At 44.0% G+C, this 26,610-nt stretch overlaps 2 protein-coding genes across 3 annotated transcripts in view; one reads left to right on the top strand and one right to left on the bottom strand.

Moving 5' to 3' along the window:
- NAT10 (N-acetyltransferase 10) overlaps positions 1 to 9,916 on the top strand; it is a 35,242-nt gene extending 25,326 nt beyond the window's left edge. For both annotated transcript variants that reach the window (XM_063117414.1, XM_063117415.1), the window contains exons 23-29: positions 274 to 384; positions 760 to 932; positions 3,255 to 3,374; positions 4,507 to 4,605; positions 5,620 to 5,693; positions 7,791 to 7,874; positions 9,493 to 9,916. In XM_063117414.1, coding sequence (XP_062973484.1) covers positions 274 to 384; positions 760 to 932; positions 3,255 to 3,374; positions 4,507 to 4,605; positions 5,620 to 5,693; positions 7,791 to 7,874; positions 9,493 to 9,583 — 752 coding nt within the window. In that variant the 3' untranslated portion in view covers positions 9,584 to 9,916. The remainder of the gene's footprint in view (positions 1 to 273; positions 385 to 759; positions 933 to 3,254; positions 3,375 to 4,506; positions 4,606 to 5,619; positions 5,694 to 7,790; positions 7,875 to 9,492) is intronic.
- Positions 9,917 to 23,754: 13,838 nt separating this feature from the next.
- Positions 23,755 to 26,610, bottom strand: part of ABTB2 (ankyrin repeat and BTB domain containing 2) — a 173,928-nt gene continuing 171,072 nt past the window's right edge. Inside the window, exon 17 of the mRNA XM_063117416.1 lies at positions 23,755 to 24,043. Within this exon, the coding sequence (XP_062973486.1) occupies positions 23,846 to 24,043 (198 nt within the window). The 3' untranslated portion in view covers positions 23,755 to 23,845. The remainder of the gene's footprint in view (positions 24,044 to 26,610) is intronic.

Genomic DNA, 26,610 nt, shown 5'->3' on the forward strand with positions numbered 1-26,610 from the left:
AAGCTCTTGCACGATAACTTTACGATCTCAGTCCAGCTGGGGCGTAATATTTCTGAAGTCACTCTTGCATGAAAAGGTAGCCATCAGCGTCACATGTTCTGTGACTTTGCCTATGGTGGTGATTTTACAACCTTGGTTTCATGCGGCATGCTGTTGGCCTAGAGGATTTGATCCCACTCCCTCCCGAAATTACTGTGTTAATTCGCCCTTAGTATGATCGGGGTTTGCAGGTTCTCTTTTAAGTAGTAACTGTTTCTTCCACTTGCCTTACAGACTTCAGGAGGCGGTTCCTGTCCCTCTTGTCATATCAGTTCAGCACTTTCTCCCCTTCGTTAGCTTTGAACATTTTGCAAAACAGGAATATCAAGCAACAGTCACAGCCCCGTAAGTATATGTCTAAAAAGACTAAAGCTAAAAAGACTAAAACAAAGCCCAGAGAAAGGTTACGCATTAAGTAAAAGGGTTGGATCTAAATTTACCCTGGATCAACTGTGCTGACAGAAATGGACTTCCCCACCCACTCCTTTCCATGGCAGCCCTGAACACACTACACGGAGAACCAGAAGACCTTGCTGGATGGGATGAACTGTGCTGTTGGGGGCTTAGCGCCCTAAGCATGGCTTAACATGTTGTCTGAAAAGGCCTAGAAAGAGCTTCTGGCCAGACACAATTTCTGTTCCTGTTTTCAGCATCTAGATAACCAGTGTAATTTCCCCCCTCTCTTCTCTTTGCTTTTCAACTCATTCATGTTTTGCTCAGCAATCAGCCGTAATGAATTAGAAGCTGTTTTCATCCCTTATGACCTGAAGAGGCTGGAAATGTACTCGAGGAACATGGTTGACTATCACCTGATTATGGACATGATCCCAACTATCTCTAGGATGTACTTTCTCAACCAGCTTGGGGACATGAGCCTTTCTGCTACGCAGTCTGTAGGTACCATTTATGTTTAGCTACTGTCATGTGAATTTAACTCCTCTCACTTGATGGCCAGCCTGTGAACCTTCAGCTGATACCGCCTCAATGGTGTCTTTTTGCCTGTGTTATAATTGTTCTATAATTGTTCTAGCCCTCAAATCTTTGTTACACTTGCTGACTTCTTTCATGGAGTTCAGTGGCATGCATAGGACTTTCCAGGTGGCCTCTTAACCCTAAGCTTGCCAGGGCAAGACCTGCTTAGCTTCTGAGTTGGAACTCTAGCAGGCACTTCCCGGCCATTATTTAAGCCCACTCTCTGAACCAAACTATAGCTATCAGTTAACTCTTTCACCTGATAATGCCGGCAGGCTAATTGTAGCCCCCTTTGGGAAATTCCAAACACCCATTATCTAAAGACCTTTCCCATCTGTGAATATCTGAGGTTCATATGGGCCATCAACAGTGGGGGTTGAGGGTGGAGAACGCAGAGGACATAAGGTAAGCATTGGAGTTGATGCCTCTGAAGGTGGTGCCACTGTGTTAAACCTCTGGCAGCCAACCAGTCATACTTCAAAGCCTATGTGTGTCTGAGACTCTGTGACCCACAATGAGCCATGATGCCCACAGGGACCATACTGCATATCCAACCCCCACTCAGGAGTTACTGTGTTGTGCAAACCCAATGAATGTGGGCTACGCGAGGGTTAAACAACTCTTGCATAACCCATGTTCTATTTTAAGGTTATACAAGGGTTGTTTAACCCGCACTTAATCCAGGCTTGCTGGATTCGCATGAAACAACAATGTTGGAGTGGGGGTTGTTGTGGCGTTACACCCCACAAGTCAATTCCAAATGTATGTCTGCGGTTTGTAAGTCTGTGGTTTTTAGAATGTTGGCCTGAGTGGGCGGAGTTAGAATGTCTTGGGAGGGGGGAGGAGTGATATATAAGGGAATGACTGAGGAGATTGTGAGTTCTTGTTCTTGTTCTTGTTCTTTTCAGGAAACCTTTTCAGGGAGACTTATTAGGTACTCTTAGAGTCTGTAGTGCTCTCTGTGTTCAGGTCTGGAGAATTTGAGGGTCAGTGTAGTGAGTGGTGTCTTTAGAGTGTGGTGTGCATGTAGTGGAAGTATATTAATCAATACTGATAATAAAGAAAGTTCAAGAGTGATTGTGTGAGAGAAAGGAAAGCGCGAATGTGAGAGTGACAGGATTGTATGGAAGGTTTCAAAAAGGTTTTTAAATGTTGTTATTTGAAACAAAGCTTATGAACTTTTAAAAATAAATTTTGATTGTTTTGTTTTAAAACTACCACAAAAATCCCACGTGTCTGTTTGGCGTTTATCATCTTAAGTTTACACATTCAGCACCCACTCTGACAATCATTCACCTAAGCAGATATAACTCACAGCGCATTATTATATATATTAAAATCCTTCTCCATTTTAAACCCCTTTCTCTACATAGTTTGGAGGAAGGTGGGCTTTATCCCTTGCCGCAGGCGTATCAAGCGGTGGTGCTTGGCTTGAGCAGGGAGTAGCCTCGGTCGGGTCTGGTGTTCAGAGCCTGTGTCGCCCCATAAGAAGTGGTGGCGGACGGGAGGTCTGGTGTTCAGAGCCTGTGTCGTTATATATTCAAAATTGTGCCCACATGCATGTCAGCCTTACCATGGGTTAAATAACCTACATTTGGCTGTTGCGTGGTGCAAACAGCCCCTGTGTGTGAAATTGCTAGGAAGCTGAAGGCCTTGCATGTTGCCACTGACCAGATGGAGAAGTAGATGGGGATTGGAAGACTTAAACAGAGCAGGAAGACTGCTAAAGGAAGAAGCGAGGGGAAGTGGCATGGGGTGGTGGTGCAAGGAGACATTAGGTGGTAAAACACGCGAAGGGGGAATAACAGAAAAGGACATGGAGATCTGCGGTGGGGCATACAGAAGAGAGGATGGGCTACATACTGTGGGGTACAAGCCCCAAAGGAGTGTACATTACATAGTGGATGAAAGGAGGCTTAATAAGACCTGTGGTTGTCTATTGTGTATGCAGAGAGAATAGGGATTGGCAAAGAATGGGTTAAAAGAAAGCACGGTTAACATTGCAATGAAAATGTTTCTCTACAACTAATGTGATGTGGCTCTGTTGAATTACTAAAAAAATCAAAATGTCCCTTTGAGTTACATACCCCTAAGCTAGTTTCTGAAAGCATAGAAATTAACTGGATCAAAAATTGACCTCATATATTGTAGTGTTGCAGTAGCTCCTGCCCAAGCCCCAGTGTTTCATTCTGTTGTAGTATTTGGGATCTCTTTCAAAGTAACGCAACTCCCTCTTCCACCAGGCTCTTCTTCTTGGGATTGGTCTCCAACACAAATCTGTGGATCAGCTGGAGAAAGAGATAGAGCTGCCTAGTGGCCAGTTGATGGGCCTCTTCAACAGAACCATCCGTAAGGTTGTTCAGGTAAATGCCGCTTTCGGGGGTTGCGTTTAGGAGGATTAGCCGTGCACTGAAACACTGCAGCGTCCAGATCTGTACTGGCGAATCCTATCCAAAGTTAATTGTAGAGACATGCCTTCAGTGTGTTGGCTTTGAACACACAGCAACATTGCTCTATAGGCTCTGCTCGGGTGATGCTTAGGATTTGGATAAACTGTTTCTGAGGCCCATTTATGTCCTAGACTCCTCTAACTTTTTGTTTAAATCAGAGACAGTTGAAGGTTTAAGAAGGCATCGACGGGGTGAGGGGGGTGGTGGCCGTGGGCAGATGCTGCTGTCCTTTTGCTGCTGATTGTCTATTCAGAATGTCTGTTTCTGTCAGGAGAAAGTTACATTTCTGAGCATCATGTACAGTTTGAGCCTGATGGAGAGCAGGACTTATTTTTATCAACTGGCTCTGAGAATTCTGCTTTTCTGTTATATAAGTGGACCTTTCAACAAAATACTGCAGTGTGGAGTGTTTCAGCAGCCAGCCATGACCTCTTCCAAGTCATTCCATTCCGTGACCACTGAGCAGTCTCAGTCCTTGTTGGGCTGGGTTTTGGCCTTTCCACCATTTAGCCTCTCTTGAGTGTATGTGTGTACTTCTGCAAACCTTGGCGTTCACCAGAGCCTGCTGATACCTCCATTGTACACATGAATTGTTCCGTTTTGCTTATATAAAGTTTGCTGTTTGTATATTGGATGAAGCAGGGGTGGACAACATGTGCCCTCCAGATGTTTCAGGCTGCAAATTCCATCATCTGTCACCATTGGCTATGCTTACTAAGGCTGATGGGAGTTGTAGGCCAAAATATTTGGAGGGCCCAATTTGCTCACCTCTGGGATGAAGGCTGCTGCACGGACGTAAATTAGTCACTTCTAAGGGACAACGGTACTACCGATAGAATGTATTGAGCTTTTCATATTTTATCACTGTAAAGATGACTTTTAAAACTCCTTTGATAAATGTGTGTTGCAATACTGCCATTGAAAGAGAGGGGGAAATGTTACAAAATTCCCTTGCTGGGTGGCCATTATCTTCATTAAAGCTTGTTTCCCTTGAGGTGAGGAGATTATCAGTTCCATCCCTCACTAGTTGTTTTTTTCCCCTTAGTTATTCAACACTGTGCAGGAAAAGGCGGTGGAGGAGCAGATGACAGCAACAAAAGAAGTTGTAATGGAGCCAACCCTGAAATCTTTAAATGAGGATTTGGTAATTGTACTTCTCCGTATTAAGATACTAGATACAAGCTTTGTATGCAGAGGATTATCCTCCTCTCCTAAAGCACCAGGGCAATATTTCTTTAATCCACACCTTTACGGAGGGTGGGTCTACCCATAACTATTAGCCCTGATAGCTAAATGGAACCTCCATATACAGAAGCAGCTCCTCCAAGAATACCAGTTGCTGGGGGCAAACATCTGGTATTCTTGAACCACCATGCCTTGCTTGTGAGCACCCAGAAGCAAATCTAAGGTGTAGGAGTTGCAGTGTCTTCGCTGAAGCCCAGACAAAGACGAGACTTTCTGCATTTGTTTTCCCTCTCCCAAGGCTTACCAGGAAGTTGGTGACCATGGCACAACTTTCTTGGGGAAAGGTCTTGACCGAGTGCATGTGTCTTCTGGCTGCAGTGTAACTCTTGATATAAAACCCGTAGCTTTTTGATGGGCTTGCTGACAGATTTTGAAAGCTCATAACTTAAGAAACATGATCAGGAAAGCCTTAAATTAAATTCTGTGATCATCAGCTTTTGGAGTAGTTTTAACACCTTCACATCTGACCTGGCTCTTGGGGATAGAAAACTGGAGCGGAAGGAACATCTGTCTGATCTGGCAAGGCAATTTCGATGTTTTCTTCTGCATAAAGCATTTTGATAGCTTGCACTTTTTTCTGTAAGATGTATAACTTTTCAGCTGACCGAACATAATGTTGTTGAATGCATGGTGCCATAATATTATTGTGGAACAATATTCCTGGGAATATTGCACCATGTACATTGATGGTGCTATATAAATAAATAATAATAATAATAATAATAATAATAATAATAATAATAATTACCTCCCACTTAAAACGTATAGCTACCCTGTGCCAGGTGAAATGCATCAAGAAGCAAGGGGCCCTCTAGGGTGTTAACTTTGTATGGGCATCAAGCTTTTGGATGAAATGAATTGTACATTTTTAATAGCCACATCCACTATTGATAAAATAGTTTTCCTGATGCAGGAAGAAGCAGCAAAAGAATTTCAGGAAAAACACAAGCAAGATATTGGGAAGTTGAAAGACCTGGACCTTTCACAGTAAGTTCTCTCCATGTGCTCCCTCCACTCACCCCCCACCCCCAGTTGCACTAAATAAACCTATAAGCTCCAGAAAAGTCAAATGGTCACAACTTCCACCAAAGACCAAGAATGCTACAGGTGAAATTTAGTCTTGTTCTGGTTAATGGCATGAACTTATAACAAAGCCCTGTGAAGGGAGACTGAAAGAACTGAGCATGTTTAGCTTGGAGAAGAGAAGATTGAGGGGAGACATGATAGCATTTTTCAAATACTTGAAAGGTTGTCACACAGAGGAGGGCCAGGATCTCTTCTCGATCCTCCCAGAGTGCAGGACATGGAATAATGGGCTCAAGTTACAGGAAGCCAGAATCCGACTGGACATCAGGAAAAACTTCCTGACTGTTAGAACAGTACGACAATGGAACCAGTTACCTAGGGATGTTGTGGGCTCTCCCACACTAGAGGCCTTCAAGAGGCAGCTGGACAGCCATCTGTCAGGGATGCTTTAAGGTGGATTCTTGCATTGAGCAGGGGGTTGCACTCAATGGCCTTATAGGCCCCTTCCAACTCTGCTATTCTATAATTATATGATTATGCTGGCAAAGCCACAGTGGGCCCGTTCAAACAACACACTAAGCCATGGTTAGTCCGATAACCCTTTTGTAGCAAGTGGTTAGTGAGTGTGTTTTAATTGTGGTTATGTAGCCACCATGGTTAGGAATGTTTCACTCAACACACTAAGTCATGATTCACATGATGCACTAAGCCATAATGTTTAGCTCAGAACACTTAACCATCGTGGTTTAGCATGTTGTCTGAACAGGGCCACTGTCACAGTACAGATCACCTTTAGTAAACAAATGGCTTCTATTAGCTAATCTAATGAACTTGAAGCATTTCAGAACAGCCTTTGATGTTCTGCCAACTTTTGTTAGTCATTTCTTCAGAAGTTAAAAGAGGGTGCCCTTAAAGCTCTGTATTCTCCTCCTGACCATGGCAGGCCTCTAGCATGGGGCCATCTTGTCTTGCTGCAGATGAGATCTTAAGCTTTGCTGAAACAGGTTTGCCAGCGCTGCAGTGGTTCTCAAAGGCGTAGGGTTGGAGCTGCAGTGTCTTCACTGAAGCCCAGACAAGGACAAGAATTTCTACATTTGTTTTCCTTCCCCCAAGGCTTACCAGGAAGTTGGTGACCGTGGCACAACTTTCTTGGGGAAAGGTCTTGACCGTGCGTGTGTGTCTCCTGGCTGCAGTGTAACTCTTGATATAAACCCGTAGCTTTTTGATGGGCTTGCTGACAGATTTTGAAAGCTCATAGTTTAACAAACATGATCAGGAAAGCCTTAAATTAAACTCTGTGATCATCAACTTTTGGAGTAGTTTTAGCACCTGCACATCTGACCAGGCTTAATAACCTTTTAAGATCGGTTCAGTTAAAACTAACTGATCTAAGTTCTGAGTGCCTTAGCTTGTCAACAATTGTTTACTCCAGGATTTGGTCAGAATGTTTGGAGTTCCAGATGTTTGGGGCTTCAAACTCTCAGAAACCCCAGCCAGTAGTCAGACAAGCCGGGAGTTGAAGTCCAAAACATCTGGATATCTACTTACTGCCCACCCCCAGTTTAGTCCATACTATATCTCTTCCTCAATGGTAGGAGGACATATCTTCTTCCTCTGCCATAGAGGAAGAAAACTTTATGATGAATTATGCAGATGTAATGCTAGCTTGGGTATCAACTATCGTTAGGGGAACAAGAGCAAGACAAAGAATGCATCATTTCTAATCACTCAGCCCTTTACACAGCTATTGGAACTGTTGCATGTTCAGTGGGCTGATTTAATTTTGAGCCAAAAAATTACTGTAAAGTTTTTTTTCAGTATTCAGTAGGATGGAAGCATTTTGAGCATTGAAGTGTAGGTTCAGATTTGCACCTTAGGGGTTGAAGAATCATTTTCACCTGAATTTACCTGCTCATGCTCTTCCTTGTCTTTACCTTAACACACGCACAACCCTTAGCGTTGAAGTTGGAGTCCTTCCTATAGCAGAAATTAGTATCTCCTGACTGGGTGGCTTTGAGAGGGTTTTTTTTTAATGAAAAATCTTTTCTTTACACTTAGATACGTAATCCGAGGCAACGATGAAGAATGGAGTGAAGTGCTGACCAAGGCAGGACAGAGTGCTTCTGTTGTCACCCTGAAAAGGTTAGTGCGATAGCACACTCTTCTCAAAGGCCTCTGCCCTAACCGGTGTATCCAGTATCTTAGCAATACTGGGAAACTGAAGGATTAAGGGAGCAGTCATAAAGCGAGACAAAGGCAGGGTGATGGGCTGCCGGAAATGTCAAAACCGCTGCTCCCCCAGGGGAGGGGGAGGCCCATCGGCAGGTTGGCACTTTCGCATTAGAAGCCTTCCTCCCCCAGTATGCCTGCAGAAAGCACCTCGGTAGATGTCCCACAAGCAGTGGGGGCCCAAACAGGGCCTCAGGGCTGGCCAAAGATCTACCAGATCCTAAGCCCCCTCATTCCTCTGACGCACCCCCCAAACATGGGTCCTACATTGTGCCAGTCCTGACGTGTAGTGAATTCCCTCCCAAGGGGGAGACAGGCCCTCCTACTCTGGCTACAGAGACCTGGCAGGGTTTGGGTGTGGCGCTTGCTCCTCCATGGAATCTCCTGCCACCACCATCCCCACTGCTGCCGCCACAGGATTGCTGTGCCCATGAATCAAAGAGGACCTGTGTCTCCTCACTTCCCAAGGACAGAGACTTTTGAGGGTTAGAGATCCTAAGACAAGTTTGCGTCAGGACTTCTACAGAAGAAAAATATGTATCTGCCCTTCGTTCTCCCAGCATCCCCCCATGCCTCATTCCACATTGTTCAAGATGGCCCCTGATCCTAGAGAGGTTTGGGGCAGGGGGCACCGGGGGGGGGGGGCTTCAGAGGAGATGGGAAGTATTCCTCTCATGAGCTTCCTTAAATTAATTTATCTTTAGATCCAAGCTATATATCTCCAGGAGTGATTTCTCAAAAGTGACCTCGCTGGGTTTGCTTGTCCTTCTCCCTGACCACCTCCTTCCAAAGGGCTTGATGCAGTTTGGGCTGCTTGCATTTCACAGTGCCATGCAAAGCAGAGGCAGTATAGAATTTGGCACTGAAATTGTTTCTAGACCATATGGTTGTGAAAGACTCCCAAAATGCATGGGAGAAGGGAAGGGCTGTGTGTTCTAGTGGTTAGGGCAAAGCTTTAGTATCCTTGCATACCTGCTTGCCCTTCCCAGTTCCTGTCAGAAGCAGAATTCGTTATCTAAAATAAGCAAATACAGTCAGACTTGCTTAATTCACATGAATATAATCGCAGGTCTGTGAGCCAAATGCAGATTTCTGGACTCTCATCAGCCCCACTCCACGCTGTTGGTATTATTTACTCTGTCCTGCTCTACCCCCTGACAGAGGGAATCTTGCACAATTGAGGGAAGGAGAATGCCTTGATGCAAATGTGTTTTTGTTGTCGTTACTGCTGTATACTGCACAAAGGTAAGAGTAACTCCGCCATGCCTGGCTCCACCCACATCTGGCCATGCCCACTGCTTGGAGTGCGGAGCCTGACAGGTTTTGACTGAGGTAATGCGGACCCCGACCTGGAAAATGTTCACCACCCTGATATGAGATAAACATACAGGTTGCATTTTAGCGGTTCCAGGTGCAGAATCTTAGTTCCTTGTGTAGGATTTTGATCCCTATTCTGTTTTTAGCTCTGTGTACGACATACCTCCAAGCTGTGTGCTTTGTTGCGTGATCAGTGTGCTATGTTCTTCCTCAGTGACAAGAAGAGAAAATCAGACGCCACAATCGAACCAAAACAGGAGAAGAGATTTAAGAAAAATCCCCAAAAGCAAAAGTGGAAGAAATGATCCAAAAAACCCTACATGTGGACTTGGGACTCCTGTTTTGTGGGAACCTGATTTCTTTTCCAAAGAAAATTACTTTAAGCTATGAGCAAACCATACCCTGGAGTGGAAAGGCCTGAAGGTTTTTTTTTTTTTTAATATAGAAGCAGCCTTGAAGCAACACAGCTCGGAAGATATTTTTTATTGCTGCCAGCTCAGCATTTGTGTTACGTTAAAAGGAACTGTAGAGCAACAAACTGGATTATTACCAGGAATCATGACTCCTTACTGTTGAGCCCAGCAAAACTGCTGTACTGTGTGCCTCAGAGACCTATAAACATCTTTCCTTTCTCTTTACGGTTTGTTGTTCTTTCTAGTGATTTTGGAGGGGAGGCCTGGGGCTCAGTGCAGTGTGTTTTATTTTTAATTGAAAGCTGGTATTTTTAGACGTTTAAATATAATGAGGTACAAAAACATTCCATGGGCTTCCAAAGCATTGACGTTACTTCAGATGGCCTGCTGTAAATTATTGTGCTTTTTGATGATAAAAAGAATTAGCAATATGAGATTTTGAAATGCTGTCTTCAACTTTTTTTTTTTTTTTTGCTTGAAGTTATGTGGTCAGTTCTGGACATCCAACTGCTGGTATTGTGTACAATAGAGAATGTGGTGGGAAAAGAATTAATGCTCCCACATCCTGTCCCCTGAATTGCATCATTCCTGCTTTTCAGTTTGTACTGCATAATATCTTCATTATATCTATATCCCACAGTGCACCAGTAAAGCAGCGATTATAAGTTGTGTGTGTGGTCCAGGTACTGGCTTGGGGGGGGGGGGGGGCTATGATTACATTTGAATCCAACTCTACCACCACTAAGGAGAGCCTGTAAGGTGTATAATTCCTTATTGGGACTCCTCTGTTTTCATGCATAGGGAGTTGCAGATACCATTTAAAACATTGCATCTGATCTGGAATTCGACACTGCAAAAACCTCCATTTCTCTCCCGCCTCAACGCAAGTTTCTAGTCCTCATGGCTCAGAGTTAAGCTGGAAAATGCTTCAATAGTGTTTGGTGAAATCTCAGAAGTAAGAGAATAACCGAGAAGAAATGATGTAACAGTCCATGACTTGTGCAGTGTGGCTTTAATAATCTCCATGGCTGCAATACTCTCTGAATTCTATTCCTCAGAATATCCCCCTATATAAATTTCTTTACCCCCTCCCCCCAAAAAGAACTTAGAAACAGAATACTCAAAATAAATAGATAAATTAAGTTAGCTTAATATATGTATCTTTTTTTTGTTGAGTCTCCTCTGCCTGTCAACCAGGGAGATGCAGTTTGAGGATCTTTCGCTGTGTGTTTTGTTGGCCGACACAGCAGGAGCAGTGCCTCTTACTACTCTACATATTTTCCAACTCATTTTAGCTTGGAGTGAGCTACTTTCCCTTGGCCTGAACCATTTAGAGCTTGAGGTCTGGCTTGCAAACAGTGAGCAACAGGTTTGTCAAGGATTAGACATGATTGCAGCCCCCAAACGTTCCAAAACCCACAGGCCACCTAATCATAAAATTAGTGCGAGAGCTTTAGAAAGGTTTCTTTCACTTTTGTGGCTTTTTGCCTTGGGTTTGGAGTGACTGTGGGTTCCCCCTGCCCCCAAGTTTTCCTCTTAATGGCTTGAGAGTTGAGAAACAACCGTTTCAAAAATAAAATACTTAAGCATCATGTTCTCAGGCCTGTATTATGACTTCAGAATGTGAACATCTGCATGGGACTTGTGATATAACAACTAGAAATTGTCATCTTGGCAAAGGGAGCAGGTTGCTATTTCCATGATGTGTATTATGGAGATATCTTCTGGCTCCATACCTTTCAAATGTGTGGGTACCTATAAACATGGTTGTATGGAGGAAAATAATAATACCACCACCACCATTTATGTGTAGAGTAATTTACATAAGATGCTCCTGTACTGTCCTGCTGTTGGACTATTTAGCTCTGTGTCCATGTGTCTGGTGGTGGCTCTAACAGAGACTTTTTTCAACCCTGCCTCCTCAGAAATTTTAACTAGAAAAGCCAGGATTGATCCTTTGGATAGAAAGTATGTGCAGCAGCAAGGCCATTTCCAGTTGTTGTTTTTAATGGGGGCACAGTATCAGTGGGGGCTTAAGCCAAACAACCTTGTCATCTTTGACACTAGCGTGTGTGTGTGTAAGTGTGCAGCATTGTCACAGTGGCTGTTGGAACTACTCCTTATTGCTCTCTGGCTCAGCCAGAGAAAATGAGTGCAGCAGCAATGAGCAGTGGGGGTGAGAAAGAGGGTGAATGGTTGAGTGGACAACAGCCTCAAGCTTTACTGCATACGTTGGGAGCTAAACAAAATGGTGGCATCCAGCTGCGGTGCTGGGAGAGGCCCACTTCCTGACCTCTCTGTGTGAAGAGAATCTTTTGTATGAGTATTCATTCACAGGAACTCCATCAGCATCTGAAGAGATAAAGTCCAGCAGGGCAGGCCCAATGCCTTTTGCTGCCTGAGGCAGAACAGCAAATGGTGCCTCCCCCTCCCCAATTTTTTAAAGTTGGCCAAGTTATTCTAGTACCTGAGGCAAGAACAACTGACAAGTGCCCTCTCCCTATGAGTAAAAAGTACAATAGATATCAGTTGCCTTTTCAAGGCCATGAAAATCAGCAGCCTGAGGCTGCCACTACCTAATGATAGGCCTGACCCTGTACCAAGAGCAGACACAATATTGTCACCTTAATGAAAACTAAACCCTCGTCTTCATTCTTGGCTGGTAAGGATGGCAGTCACTGAAGTATGCTGTGAGTCTAGAGGGAGAATATTAAGAAAAGGCTAGAGATAAGATGTGTGTTAGGTGAGGTCCTTTTTAAAAAGCAGAACTAGATCAGGTATGGCAAGGTTGTGAGCAAGCAGAGGGTTCCAAATAAAAAGAGCAGCAGCAGTAGAAAAAGGAACAAAGCCATTGTGTAAAAAGAAAGGGTGGGGTGGGGGGAAAGATCTAAGAAGAATGAGTAGTGAGAAATAAGGGAAGAACAATAGGTGCAAAAAACCTAAAGCCAAATAATGTACTTTGGATAAATTATTGTTGTTAGATAATATTTATATTATTATTCATCCTGGTTGGTTACATATAAAATGGGACTCCAGCAGGATTTTAACACTGGTGGTATTGCAATGTTAGAACATCTGTGAAAATGAGTGTTTATGAGGCCTGGGAGAGAAGGAATGTTCCTGGTATGCTCTTGTGGCTCATACTGTCAGTCACGGGTGAAAAGAGTGCTGTAGTACAAAGCTTTGGGGTGGGGTGGGGGTGTTCTGAGAAAAGAGGAAACGGCTGTTCATACACAAATAGCTTTAAAGGGTTTTAAGGGATGTCTTAAAAACCAGTTTCCTTGTTCTGCCCTGAGTTGGGGCCACAGTTCTATGCTGGGAAGGGGCCATAGCGTCATGGTAAGAACAGGCAAGTGGGAACAGCATTATGAATGTTGCAATAGCTAGTATCCATCTGTGCCCCAGTGCTGGCTCTCGTGAAAGCCAATGTTTGTACAGTGCAACTTGCTAGGGCAATGGGAAGAAGCGGTGATTTGCAACTTCAATTTGCAGTGGCACCTACATTGGGCAGCCAGTCACTGCTCTTTCCCATTGTCCTAGCCAGTGCTGGTTACATTGCACAAGCATTGGAGCGTCATCAGATAAACATTTTATAGCGTGTTTGTTACTGGCCATTCATGGATGTTTGCGGGTCCTTTTGACTCCGCCGTCCACGTCCTGTGCGTCTCCTGCTCCTTTTCTCGGTTTTAGAGTCACAAAATAAACCTCTTTAAATCTGACTCTTCTGAGGTTGTGCTATAAAATGCACACTAGAGGGCGCTGGCTCCATTGAAATCTACAGGCCACGTTGCTGCTGGTCTCTTCTCCGTGAAAAGTGCTCTTTTCAAAGGTGGAAGAAATCCTCTGATGATCCTCTAAGTTTATGCTAGTGTAACATCATTAGCACTAGTGCTGGGCAGAGCAGGATACTAGCCAGCGTATCCCCTGTTTCTAAGTTTCTGTAATGCTGTTCAGGCTGCTGGTGCTGGTGAGTTTCAGGAATGGGGAAGGGATAAAAACCCTCTTTTCTTTCCCTCCCCCAAGCAGGCCTTTCCCTGCTGTGTTATAATGTCCAGGAGGGCAGGCAGCCCCCAAACCTGAGCCTTTTAGTACTATATAACGGGAAAGGCATGCAGTTCTGAAAAGGGAGAATGTTGCTTTTTCTTTCTTCTTCTGAAACATCCATCTTGAATATGGAGGCGCAAGGCATTAAACCTTTCAGCACCCCACTCCCATCCATTCCCCCCTGCCCATCGCATGGCACTGACTGTATGCTGTGAAGGGCGTCAGCGCATCAGTTCCCGCTCTTCCCCTGCCTTCCATTTTGTTGTTGTTCTCAGTTGACACTGTAACATTCTGTGTCTCAATCATAGACTTAATTGATAGACCCACATGGATTGGCTGACTTCTAGTTTATTTAGAGTCCATTGTATGGATTGCGCGCTGGCCTTGGGAGGCCTTCATTTATCCAATGCCCTGCCAGCGAGAGCCAGGCAGAGCAGAATGGATGCTTTTACAGCCATCTGATCCTCCAATTTTAAAATTTTCATTTAGATGGGCCTCTGAGGCCATATGGCTGACTTTTCGGCAGGTTTGGCAATGGAGAGGCTTGTGTATCCGGGTCTCTCCTTGCCTCTCCTCTTCCACATTCCCTTTTCTCCTCAACCTTCTGTTTGAGGAATGTGGGGGAGTCCCTGCCTGGATTTTCCCCTCATGTGGTTGTAGCTGTGTCTATGGCCTCGAAGGATGATGGGGGGGGGGGGAGGAATCCATAATATCCTATGACTCCTAAAACACACTCCCAGAGACTGTAGGATTGCTCTGCCCTGACTCCCTTTCCCCTCTTTGACCTTGTTCAGATGACACGCTAAACCACGGTGGTTAAGCATTTCAAGCTAAACATCATGGGTTAGTGTGCTGTGTGATCCATGATTTAGCATGTTGTATGAACCATTCCTAACCATGGTAGCTTCATTACCATGGTTTAAACACGGTCACTAACCATTTGCTGCAAAATGGTTAGTGGCTTAACCATGGTTTAGCATGTTGTCTGAACAGGCTCTTTCTAACTTCAGCAGGCACCAACATTCGGAAAACTCACAGGTGGGTGTGTTTCTTTTTCTTTTCTTTTTTACAAGTGCAAACTTATATATGTCCACATACCTAGAAAATCCTGCAGATATGTACAAAGCACTGCCTTATTTGTAGTAGCCCTTTTCACACTATTAGAGTGAACGCTGCAAAATGTTTCAGTGTAGCCTCAGCTAACACGTGCTCCTGTTCCTGGTTCCAGCTAGCCAGCCCTGCCTTCCTCCGCGATACTTTGCTCCACCCTCCATCCGCAGTGTTCTATTCCTCCTATCCCTAAACCACTGACAGTCAATATTCAATAGCTTTTGAACATGCTGAGTATAATTTGTCTTCCTTGGGCTGATTTTCAGTTATTTGCCCTCTCCTTTATTTGTCTTTAGGATTCTTGATACTCTTCTGCAAACCTCAGGATACAATAATTACAGCATACGGATACCAACTTCTCTTGTCTCAGCGGCCTCACTTTGGCTTCAGTTCTGTTGTCACCTCACCACCTGGGTTTGCTGTTAGATGGAATGGTGATGATACTTTGAAAACAGGTTAAATTACTGGTAGTTAAAAAGGTTTCTAGGCGCAGGAATAGATTTCCTTTGGAGACCCTGCGGAGGAGCTGTCAGTCACAGAAAATGGACTGTGCCTGATAGACCAATGGTCTAACCCAGTATATAAGGAGCTTCAAATGTTCATGTGTGTCTGATAGATCTTGGGAAGCAGTGAAAGGAGCATGAGGGGAAGGTAGTGGTATTGTGAACCAGCGGCTCGGGCTGCCTTTAATGCAATTGGAGTCAGAGGTAGCAAGAGTTTTAAATTGCTTCCAAATGCATCCTTTGGCCAGTGCGGACTGTTGGGACTAATGTACACAGATGTTCTTGTTTTATGGACTGTGCAACTAACTGCCCATTAAGCCAAAGCAATAGGAGGCGTCTCCTTGCGCATGTCACTGTTTGGGGCTTGCAGACTCTAATTGAAAACCTGGCTGTTAACTTTATATAGGGACAAAAGGAAAGTGAGCGAATGGTAAGGTAATTAAAAGCTTGTAGCTTTGTGGACAGCTGGTGTAGGAGAATACTTGCTGGCTAAAATGAAGTGCAGGTGAAGAAAAAAGATTATCTATTTAAAGGGCTTTTAAATAATTGCTGATTATGTTAGCAGCTGTCCCTTGCTTCCAGCGCTTCCTTTCTTTGGTATTCCTTAATTCTAGGTTGCATCGTGTTAATGACCAATGGTTTCCTATAGCTATTCATACAGAGACCCTGTTCAGACAACATGCTAAGCCACAGTGGTTGAGCTTTTTGAGCTAAACGTTATGGCTTAGCGTGTCATGTGAATCATTCCTAACCATGGTGGCTACATCACCACAGTTTAAACAAGCTCACTAATCATGTGCTGCAAAATGGTTACCAGCCTAACCATGGCTTAGGGTGTGGTCTGAGCAGGCCCTTAGAAAAGACCTGATGGTGAAATTAATAGTTAAGTGTGTCTGATTTCTTAAATGGGTCTTGGCTGAATTTTGCTTACTTAGATTTTATATTTCTTCAATAGTTTCATACTTTTAAAAATCTTATTTTATTTATTTTATTTATTACATTTTTATACCACCCAATAGCCGAAGCTCTCTGGGCAGTTCACAAAAAGTATCTTTTTATACTACGTTTTATATAATCTCTTGGTGTCATAGTTTTGTAGACATTAGGTTTTTTAACCACTTTATGGTGCAGTGCAGTGTTAAAGTCAGTATTTTTTCCAGTATTTAAATAGTCCTAACCTTTATACTTGAACTTAGATTTATTTAGTCTATTGTTGTTGCCCCTACTCAATTTCTTTCTATATTTGAAACATCAGATTCTACTGACTTTGCATTCACCTGGAAATCTTTGCACCATAATGTGATGTCTGCTGCTAAGAATTAAGGATTATTTGGCACTGGAACACAATCAAAAACACTTGAAATTCTCGATCTCTTGTTTTTTTCTGTTACTCACAACAAACTCCTAATGTATTGCTATTTTTTTTAAAAAAAGAAAAATGTAAGAGCAGGCCATTCTTTTTTAACAGAAGGCAGCAAAGCAGAACCTGTGGCGATGCACCCAATTTTTTAGGCTTTTGGGGTGCAAAAGCAGAACCTAAGGGGGCAAGCTCTATTGTTGTTGTTGTTGTATTTATATCCCACCTTTTTTCCTCCAAAGAACCCAAGGCAGCGTACATAATCCTCCTCTCCATTTTTATCCTCCCAACAACAACCCTGTGAGGTAGGCTGGACTGAGAGTTTGTGAATGGCCCAAAGTCACCCAATGGGTTTCCATGGCCGACTGGGGGCTAGAATCCGGATCTCCTGAGTCCCAGTCCAACACTTTAGCCACTATACCACACTTGCTGTATTGACCCATTCCATAGAGAAAGACCTCTGTTTCACATTAATGCTTAACTCTAAACATACATACCAGAAGTAGCACTATTTTTTATCCATTTGAAATATTAGGCCTGTTCAGACAACATGCTAAGCCATGATGTGTGTCATGTATAGGGCATTTTCCCTAACCATGGTGGTGACATAACCACCTTAATTAATCATGCACTGCAGAAGGGTTAGAGTTCTAACCATGGCTTATTGTGTTGTCTGTCAGATTCCTGTGGTTAACTGAGTGCTGCCATTAACGCTGCCATTAGCGGCATGGATCATCTTGCGTAAATGACAGCTATATGGCAGCCATTTCTGTAAAAGACATTTGACGCAGAATAATGAGATGCCATTTTTATACATAATGGTGGCTCGCTAAAGAAATGAGTGGCACACCCTGGGTGCTCACCGAGTTGTCCATAACTAGTGTGGAACAAAGAAGTTTTGTATCCCATGCCACTGTTTTCAGCACAGCAACCCTGAGCGCTCCCGGCTCCCAGGCACAAACACCTACAACCGCCACATAAAACAGAAACATCCTCACCCACCCGGCTAGTGGCCAAGAGGCACGAAAACATCTTCCACAGTTTCCCAAGCAGTTAAGAAGAGCTGCTACTCCCGCACCCTGCAGCAGTGCAAGGAGAAGCTACACATGCTCAAAACAAGTTGTTAGGCAGGGTGGTTACGGTGTTATCAGTGCTAATCACCATGCACCATGGTTAGCCTGACCACCCTTCCCCAAGTTGCATCTGACTACTCTCCACAATGCAGCCTATCTCTCCCCAACTGACAGATAAATAGATACGCCCACAATTTTCACACATGATGTTTTAAGCTTTCCTTTTCTGAGGGAATCACACTCCATTTTTCACTTGCATAATCTCCAGCATCATAGATGCTTCCTGGAGTTGCTTTACAAATATCAACCAGCAGAGGGAACTATGATGTCCCAATAGGCCACCATTCAAGCCAGGGGTGGGAAATAATCCAAGGCCAAAGCCAAGCCCCTCTCCCTACTTTTTCTGTTCAGCAGTGACAACTCATTTGAAAGGTTTGGCAGGCAGCATTTTGACACTGCCTGTCATCCCTGTGGCTCAGAGCACCACCTGCGACCGAGTGATCTCGGAGGGTTACCGGCTGGGCTGTTTGACCAGGGCGACTGCCGTCAAGCCTTGCCGGGGATGATCGAGCACTCTGACTAATTGGGAGTAAAATGGCAAAGCTGTGTAGGTCTGGCCCAGTTCTCAGCAGGAGGCGGGAGGTGATGTGACCTAGTTGTCAGTGTGATCATTCCTCTGCATCAGAGATCCTTGGATGGTTTTGACAGCTGGCAGCAGCGGCACCTATTTGACTTGTGGGAGAAGCGCTTGTTGGGACAGGCATGGTGCAGAGCTGGTGCCCTTGAGCTGAAGGGTGAACCTGTTTTTCTGCAGCTGAAGAAACCAGCCTCATGATAGTGCTGGAAACGAAGGGGAAGGCAGCAGAAATTATATGTTTGTGCTACCCAAGCTGAGTGATGCTGAAAGGAGTGAGGAAAGGATTTTTCTTGTGGCTGAGAAGTGTTTTAGCTGCCAGTTCAGCATGCTTGCTGAGGGGGTTGGCCATTAAGATTTTTTATTTTATTTTCTCCTGGCCTCACATTCTGACCCATCAGGCTCCATGGCTTTGTCTGTTATGAAACTCTCAATAGCTTTCAGGCGCTGTCCTGCCCCACCCCACAGGAAATGAACAAAAGTTTCACTGTAGCAGTAGCATCAGATGAAGTGAACTCTCATCCACAAAAGCCTGTGCCATAGTAAACATGTTTATTTTTTAAGGTGCCCCAAGACATTTGTTTTTTCTGCAATAGCTTAGCATGACTAGTTCTCTGGAAGCTGTCCCAGGAGAAGTCCTCAGAAGGCCGGAAGTAACGCTAGGGTTGCTACTTGGTGATTTCAAAAATACCTGGAGATCCATTGAAATGGTATTTTAAATTACAAATTGGCGACTCTGATGTTACTTTTGCCTTTTGGGTCTGGCCTTCCATCCCTTTGCACCAATACTAATAATGCTTTTATTCATTTCCTGTTGCTATCAGATGTACCCCTCTTCACGAAAGGGCATATCTGCCTTTCAGACAGAAAAGTTTCAGTTAAGTTTTATACAATGGGCCCAAATCTGTCCTTGACTTCCATCTGGCCTGTTAACAGGGCCCCATGCAGGTTCACCGCCCACACTACCCTCTATAGCTGTAGGCCGTATAAGGAAGCATCAGGCTTCTAAGGGAAACAGAGGGGTCTGGTGGAGGTTTCCAAGGGGATGTGCATGGCAGTGGAAGCTCATTTAGTAGCTGCAGCGTGTAGTTACAGCCAATGCCCCTGGAGGATACGGCGTGCTTTCACTTTGACCAGTTTGGGGCGATGAAGGACGAGGCAGCAGATGACGCGGGATGCCTTTTTGTCACTCTCCTAGACAACTGACAGATGCAGGGAGGTGGAACAGGTTGGGTAATGGCCACAATCCAAATGTGCATGCATGCTAGAGAGTAGCATCTACAGCCTGGGTTTTGCTCAGAGAGGAGCTGATTTTTTAAAAGTAAATAAGTGCTTCTTGTCTCAGCAGAAAGATGCAGCAAAACCAAGAAAAAGTCAAGTTACATATATTTCTCTTTCTCATGTGCTTCTGACTCCCTTAGCAGCAAATGCTTTTTCCTTAGGCCTGGTATCTGTCTAGTCGTCCACCCAACTGCTGCTGGAGGTGGAGGGAAGAGATACTTGTGGTCTTGCAACTGCATATGAAATTAGAACCTGAGACTCAAGAGGGCTTCCTATTTAAGGAACCATATCTTAGAAAGGGTGGGACCTCTGCCATTTTTAAAGGCTATGAAACAGGACAGCTGCATTCAACAGGAGCAATTTCCCCATCTCTCATCTCTTCAATATCGTGAGGGAAGAAGCAGAACTTATGAGACCCCAGACTTCTAAAGGCATTCTTAAAGGAATGGAGCCTTATTATTGCCCTTGCAATAGAATGTTTTTCCCCATGCACTCTGTTTCATGGAAATTGAATGGATGTAGGAGTCGGTCACCACAGATGCAAAAATTCTACTGAGAACTACAGTAACCTCCCTGCTCCCCCGTTTTTAGCAGTAGTGAGGAAGATTCTTCTGACTCATGTTCTGGCTTTAGTTTTATGACCCTGAAAACTGGTGTGGAGAGCACATTATGTAAGTGCCTACAGTTGGGAGCATGAGGGACTTGCGTAAATCCCAATGTTCCATTCCTTGCTTACAGCTATGTTGCCTTTCTGTAGAATGACATTACCGCAGGTTAATAAGGCATTAATAACAAACTCCGCAGTTTCAAAGGAACACATTTAGCTGTTAAACAGCAACATTCACCCGGTCATGCAAGAAAAGCCCTTTGCCCAAATACCCACATGAGTGCAGTACCTAGCACACTATCTTGCTTATCATGTTTCCCTAAGCCTTGCTGAAATAACCAAACTCATAACATACGTAAAGTTTAACAAAGTTATGTTGTTAATAAAATATGGTACATTTACATAAATGACAACATTAATGTACAGTTAATGTAGCAGACAATATTACAGCAACAATCTATAATTATTATTTTTTTGTACAGATAGCTGGAACAGCTATTTGAAAATTATTTTCCAGAATTATAGCCTCTTGGGTCATTTTCAAACAGGCCAGCAATAAATCTTAAATCTTTTCTGTGACTTGGAGAATACAAAGTCTACGTTTCAGACCCAAAAATTGGAAAGTGAGCAACAGGCAATACACCTTCCAATCACCTTAATGACTAACATGTACAACTAGTGTGCAAGCGCATGGGCTTTCCTTATGTGTTTGCAATTTTCACTGTAAAGCTGTTTTTATGTTTATTCTTGACTCACTGATGAACCCTTATGTGAACTTCTGAGACTCCTTCTGGGTTGTTGCAGGGCTGAAGTCTTTCAGCTTGGCATTATGACATTTCAGTACCACGTGACCTTGGTGTATGATGTAAAGGGATGAAGCTCTGTCAGCAGCTCTCCAGTGGAATTGCAAATGGTCCAGTGAGGAGTCCAGATGCAAGAAGGATGCTAAATATCTGAGAAAATGTGAATGAGTCCTACCTCCTCCTCCCCTTCTCTGCCACAACTGTGGCTTGGATCCAATACAATAACCAATGAATGATTTCCAAAGATGGTTGATCTTGCCCTGAATGCTTTTCTTTAATAGCCTGTTAAAACTGAAATGCTACAGCCCTCCAGCGCTTGACAAATAGATTTTACAGAGACAAAAAAAACCAAAAACCCCAGCCTGATATGATTACGGAAACATCCCTCTTTGAAAACTTATACTTCATTTCTATTACACGTCCAGTATCTTCCCAGTAACTTTACAAATACACTTGTAACAAACATCTTTCCCCCAGTTCCTTTATCTTGTGACTTTTACTCTTTACCTCCACTATTCAACTAACAATGCACCTTTCACAGACGAAGAATCTTTCACTTGTAAACCTCCCCCAAACGGTGAACTTTGAACAATTTGCATAGATGGCATGATGTATTTATTTGTTTTTAGTTTTTATTTATTTTATTTATTACCGCCCAATAGCCGAAGCTATTGAAATCTTTCATCCTAAATTCTCTTCTCTGAGTGTAAAAATGGCAGCAACCCTTGGAACATATGTTGAGCGCTAGAAAGGAGTTTTGCTCCCGTTTAAGAGAATTCACAGTGGCGCAATCAAATTCGAATACCGATTGTAGCACTGTGAATGCAACTCAGTTTATTCACACAAGCTGTTAATATGCAGATAATTGTACAAGCATGTGGCAGAGAACGTACATTTCAACACATGTCAGAACGTGGATCCCAATTCAAAGAAATTCAATTCAGATAGAGTGTGGGTGCTTTCAGATGGAGGGCTTATAATGCTCTCACTCAAAAGGCAGCGAGTTCATCTTTTCTTCCATAATGGATTTTTGGAGAGAGAAGGCAAAAGACAGAATAATTGGTGGAAAACCTCGAACCTCCAGGATGGTAGTCCAAATCAGGCTATGTTGTTTGACACCCACCCACTCCAATTCTGTGAAAGAGGCAAGGCAAATAACACAATAAAAGCCTCATCTGGAAGCACCTACATTGTAGGAATTTTAGGATGTTTTAATTCAGTTTTATGTGTATTATACTTATGGTTGTTCCCCGCCTCGATCCAAACAGAGAGGCGGCGGATAAGATATTATTATTATTATTATTATTATTATTATTATTATTATTATTAATCTGCTTGAATGAGCCTCTGATTTATCCTTGCAGGTTCCAATTGAGCAAATGATTAGAAGTCACAGGCATAAATCAGTGGAACAGATCTCTAGAGATGGGCTGGGGGTGTTCACCACCCTCTGTGCCATGAGGTTCAGTGCCAAGATTTCCCAGCTGCACAGTGGTCAAGATCATAAGCATATCATTAGGCATTTCAGGGAATTATTGCTTAACGACAACATTGGCAAAGCAGGTCCCAGCCCTTTATACACAGCAGAGTTTGTACAACATTGGGGTGGGGGGGATTCTGTCTTTGCAGTAGCCAATGTTGCAGGTACCACAGTGTGATGGTCTTTGCCAGAATTACTTGGACAGCATAATAGTATGGTGATTGCATAATAAGTATTAAGGAATATTATCCAGGGCACAAAAGAATCTGGATCTAAGCCAGAAACTGTTGGCCAGTGCTCATCACAACTAAAATTGGATGCAAATTTACCTAGAATCTCAGTTAGGTAGCACACACAATGTATTTTTGAAACTAGTCTTACAATGCAAGCCTATGCATTTCTACTCAAAAGGAAGTCCCACTGAGTTCAATGGGACATTCTTGCAGGTAAGTGTGTATGGGATTGCAGCATTAGTTTTTCTAACAACGTTATTAAGCTTATGCGCCTTAATGGGCAAACGGTTTAGGATGACAAAGGCCAGATTTATTTCCAGTGTGGCAACCTGGTGCTATTAACTCTGCCTAGCAAAGTAGCGTGTCAAGTTGTTCACATATATATATAGCAGGGGGTTGGACTCGATGGCCCTATAGGCCCCTTCCAACTCTACTATTCTATGATTCTATAAAACTAGATGAACCTGAATAGCCGAAATCTAGAGAAATCTTAGCAGATTTCTATACCTGCAGTCTTTCATTAGCATGTCCTACACTTAATAGTTAAATGCCAATTATGGTCTGTGTACAGATGTATTTGTTGTTGTTTTTAAACAGAAGTCTTTTGGAAACTTTTAGGCATAGGCTTAGATGGCCCCCTCCCCTCCCCCCGAGTTCTCCAGTGTCCTAGAAATCTTTACATGCTGGACTTGCAAAAAGGGCACGTAATCTTTGGGCTGGCTTTTAAAGCTGCCTGTTTAAACTATTGCCGTACTGAGAGATGGTGTCACTCTGGCAGTGGAGCAACATCCCTCCTCCCACTTAGTTTTCAGATAAAAGCGCCGTGGCCTTCCCACACTCCCCAGAGTGATCTCTTGTTCTGGGGGTATCTGGAGGTAGGGGAGGAGGAGTTTTCATCTCAAGCTCCAGAAGCCAGACAGGGGAGCCGCAGTTGGGCCAAGTCCCATTCTAGTGCAGTTAGGTGAGCAGGGGCTTTGTCCATAGTTCCCAGCTTTTCCCGGCAGGGTGACCGTAGTTTCCTCTCGGCAATCACACCCTCGACGTGATGTAAATGGAATGAAGTCTGCTGGCCAAAGTGGACTGCAGGTCCTGCAGAGGATCCAGACCCTGGACTTTACTGTTCCTGCCATAGATGAGCTGCCTGAATGGCTCCTGCTCCAGCAGAGAGCTCATGTGCTTGAGGAAGAAGCCTTCGCAGAAAGAGGCCAGCTCTGGGGCACTGTGGATCTGCAAGACACAAGGGGATCCAGTCAAGCAGGAGGGGCTTTATGCAGCTGTCAGTTATCACCTCTCTTCCCCCCCCTCCGACAGCTTCATTGTGTGGGAGGGCGTAATGCTGGCAGCAAACGGTTAAGAGCAAACGGTTAATCCCATGCTTAAAGAGTGCTTTCTCTCCCCCCGGGGCTGTTCCACCGGGATGTTTTAAAGACGTTAAAAAGTCCCGTCCCCCCATCTCTAATCTCTTTGTGTTTCCCTGCTGCTTGTTGAGCCAAAGTCAAGTAACTCTTCAAGGAAAAGAGCAGCTGGTCAATGAAATAGCCAAGATGATACCTGTTTTGTTATGGGAGGGTGCAATCCATGTGGCACACCATGACAGAATAATGAGTGGTACCAGATGGTACACGGCATTAGCAGCCAAACAAATTCTGTGCGTATGAGATGAGCCTTAGGAAAAAAGGGAATTAATGAAACCCACAGGAACTAAGGTACCCTGCTCCTGGTTTGGGATATATGGCTCCCAGTCTGTGTTTTTTCATAGTCTACGAGCTGCCACAAAATCAGTAGAAAAATATTGTTGTTAAAAGTCTAAGATATCTGTCTGTCTGGTGTTCTTCCACAGTATCCAGAAAGAGAATTGTTTCCCAATTCATAGAAAGGGAAGCTCCAATGAAGGACCAATAAATATTTGAGTAACTGTGGCAGCGTCTCGCTACTGCCCACTTATGGATGTTCACATGTCCTTTAGACAATGTTGTTTTTTCACTGCACAATAAAAATGCCCCCTGAATGGGCCATGTGGTCGTTGCTGCATCCTCTTTCTCTCCCCATGTAAAGAGAATGTCACTTTTGTGGGACAGCAGCAGGAGGCCACAGCGACGGTAGGGAAATGGGAAAATCCACCTGTCTGATGATGCTCTTAGACACATCCATCTTAGTCATTTTGTCCCAGCCTAATGCAATGCTAGCATCATATCCTTGTTTGTGAAGGAGTTGCTACCTTATTTCCTGACAGGATCCCAGTGCCTTTCATAATGGCATGCTAGGAAAAAACTCAATAGTGGACAGTTTCCCTAGCAGGGAGTTACAGGAATAATGGAAAGCTTTACCTATTGAATTTCTACATCTCAGGCAGCTGTTCATGGCACAGAGACCCTTCCCCAAAAAACCTCATAGCATTCTTTTATTCATGGTGATGTTGGGGTCCATCCTTCCCCAACCTGATGCCCTCCAGTCATTTTGTACTACAAATCCTATCAATTCTGACCCTTAACCATGCTGGCTGGGGCTAATGGGAATTGTAGTCCATAAAATTTGGAGGTCTACCAGCCTATCGATCTGTTTGCTCAACCTTAATATATTATTTGCTGCAGCAGCAAAGCTAGAAGCCTGGAAATAATATTGTGCTACCAGGCATACAGCATACGACAATAATGCTTACTTGCTCCCTGCTTGCAGAAAATGAGATAAGTGTGAGACCTAATTCTCTGAAGCTGCAGATAGTCTTTGTCTTAATTGTACCACTGCAGATGGAAGCTCAGAATGCTAGAATGCACCAACACAGATCCACACGTACACTATGCCTAAGAGAATTGGCATGTCAGGGGGGAGCCCAGTCTAGAAACCTTCTCCCCGCCATCCCAGTTTTTCTATGTACTGAGAGCTGTTCTATACAGAGGGGCCTTCAGTCATATGCATGCCCACCTGCAGCCTGAAGTGGTACAAACCTGGAACAAGTTAACCTTCCACAGCTGCAGTGTTCGAGGTCCAGGGCTGAGAGTGTATGATTTGCCCAAAGCTATTCCAAGAGCCTGTAGCTAAGCAGGCACTAAGAATCCCAACTCCCTATTTCCATTTTCTATTGATGAATCTGCCAGTCCCCAGGCCATGAGCTGTTTCATGCCATCGTGTGTACAATGTAATGTGTGATGCAAGCGTGTGTGTGTGTGTGTTTACTGGTAATACACCCCCTTCTGTCCTCCAACCTCAAGAACAGGGTGGAAGAATGAGTGCATGAACTGGATGCATCATGTGTATGGTGGATTAGGAATGCACAGGTGTTCCATTGCTTGGTTGACCCAAAAAGCTTGAGCCCCTTGAAGGAACCCACCAAGGCCACTTGGTGTGCCCCACTTTCCTGATCCAAAGACCAAGAGCTTTACCTTTTAGGGCTGGGGAAGGCTGCTCCCGAAACCCTAAGGATGGGACTAAGATACCAGTCCTAGAATTTCTGATGGGGAAAACGCTTAATGGATACTACTGCTTGCCTCCTTACGGGGCCTTGGGACAGGGGGAGGAGGTGATGATGGCAGAACACGCATAGTTTGAAGTGAACGGGACCCTGCTTGCACTGCTTGGCACCATTCAAGCATCATTCAAATCCTCATGCCATCTCTAGTATAGATGAAAGCTTTTATGTATATCCAAGTTGAAGACAGGCTGCTGGATCTGTATCCTATCACACGTATGGGACTGCCATATTCACCAATATGTGAACTGTTACTAACTCTTTACGATTACGGTGGCCACAGAGTGTTTTCTAAAGTTTAAGCCAAAGGGTTAGTTCATCAAATGTT

The sequence above is a fragment of the Elgaria multicarinata genome, chromosome 2, assembly GCF_023053635.1.
Source record: "Elgaria multicarinata webbii isolate HBS135686 ecotype San Diego chromosome 2, rElgMul1.1.pri, whole genome shotgun sequence".
Lineage (NCBI taxonomy): Eukaryota > Metazoa > Chordata > Lepidosauria > Squamata > Anguidae > Elgaria > Elgaria multicarinata.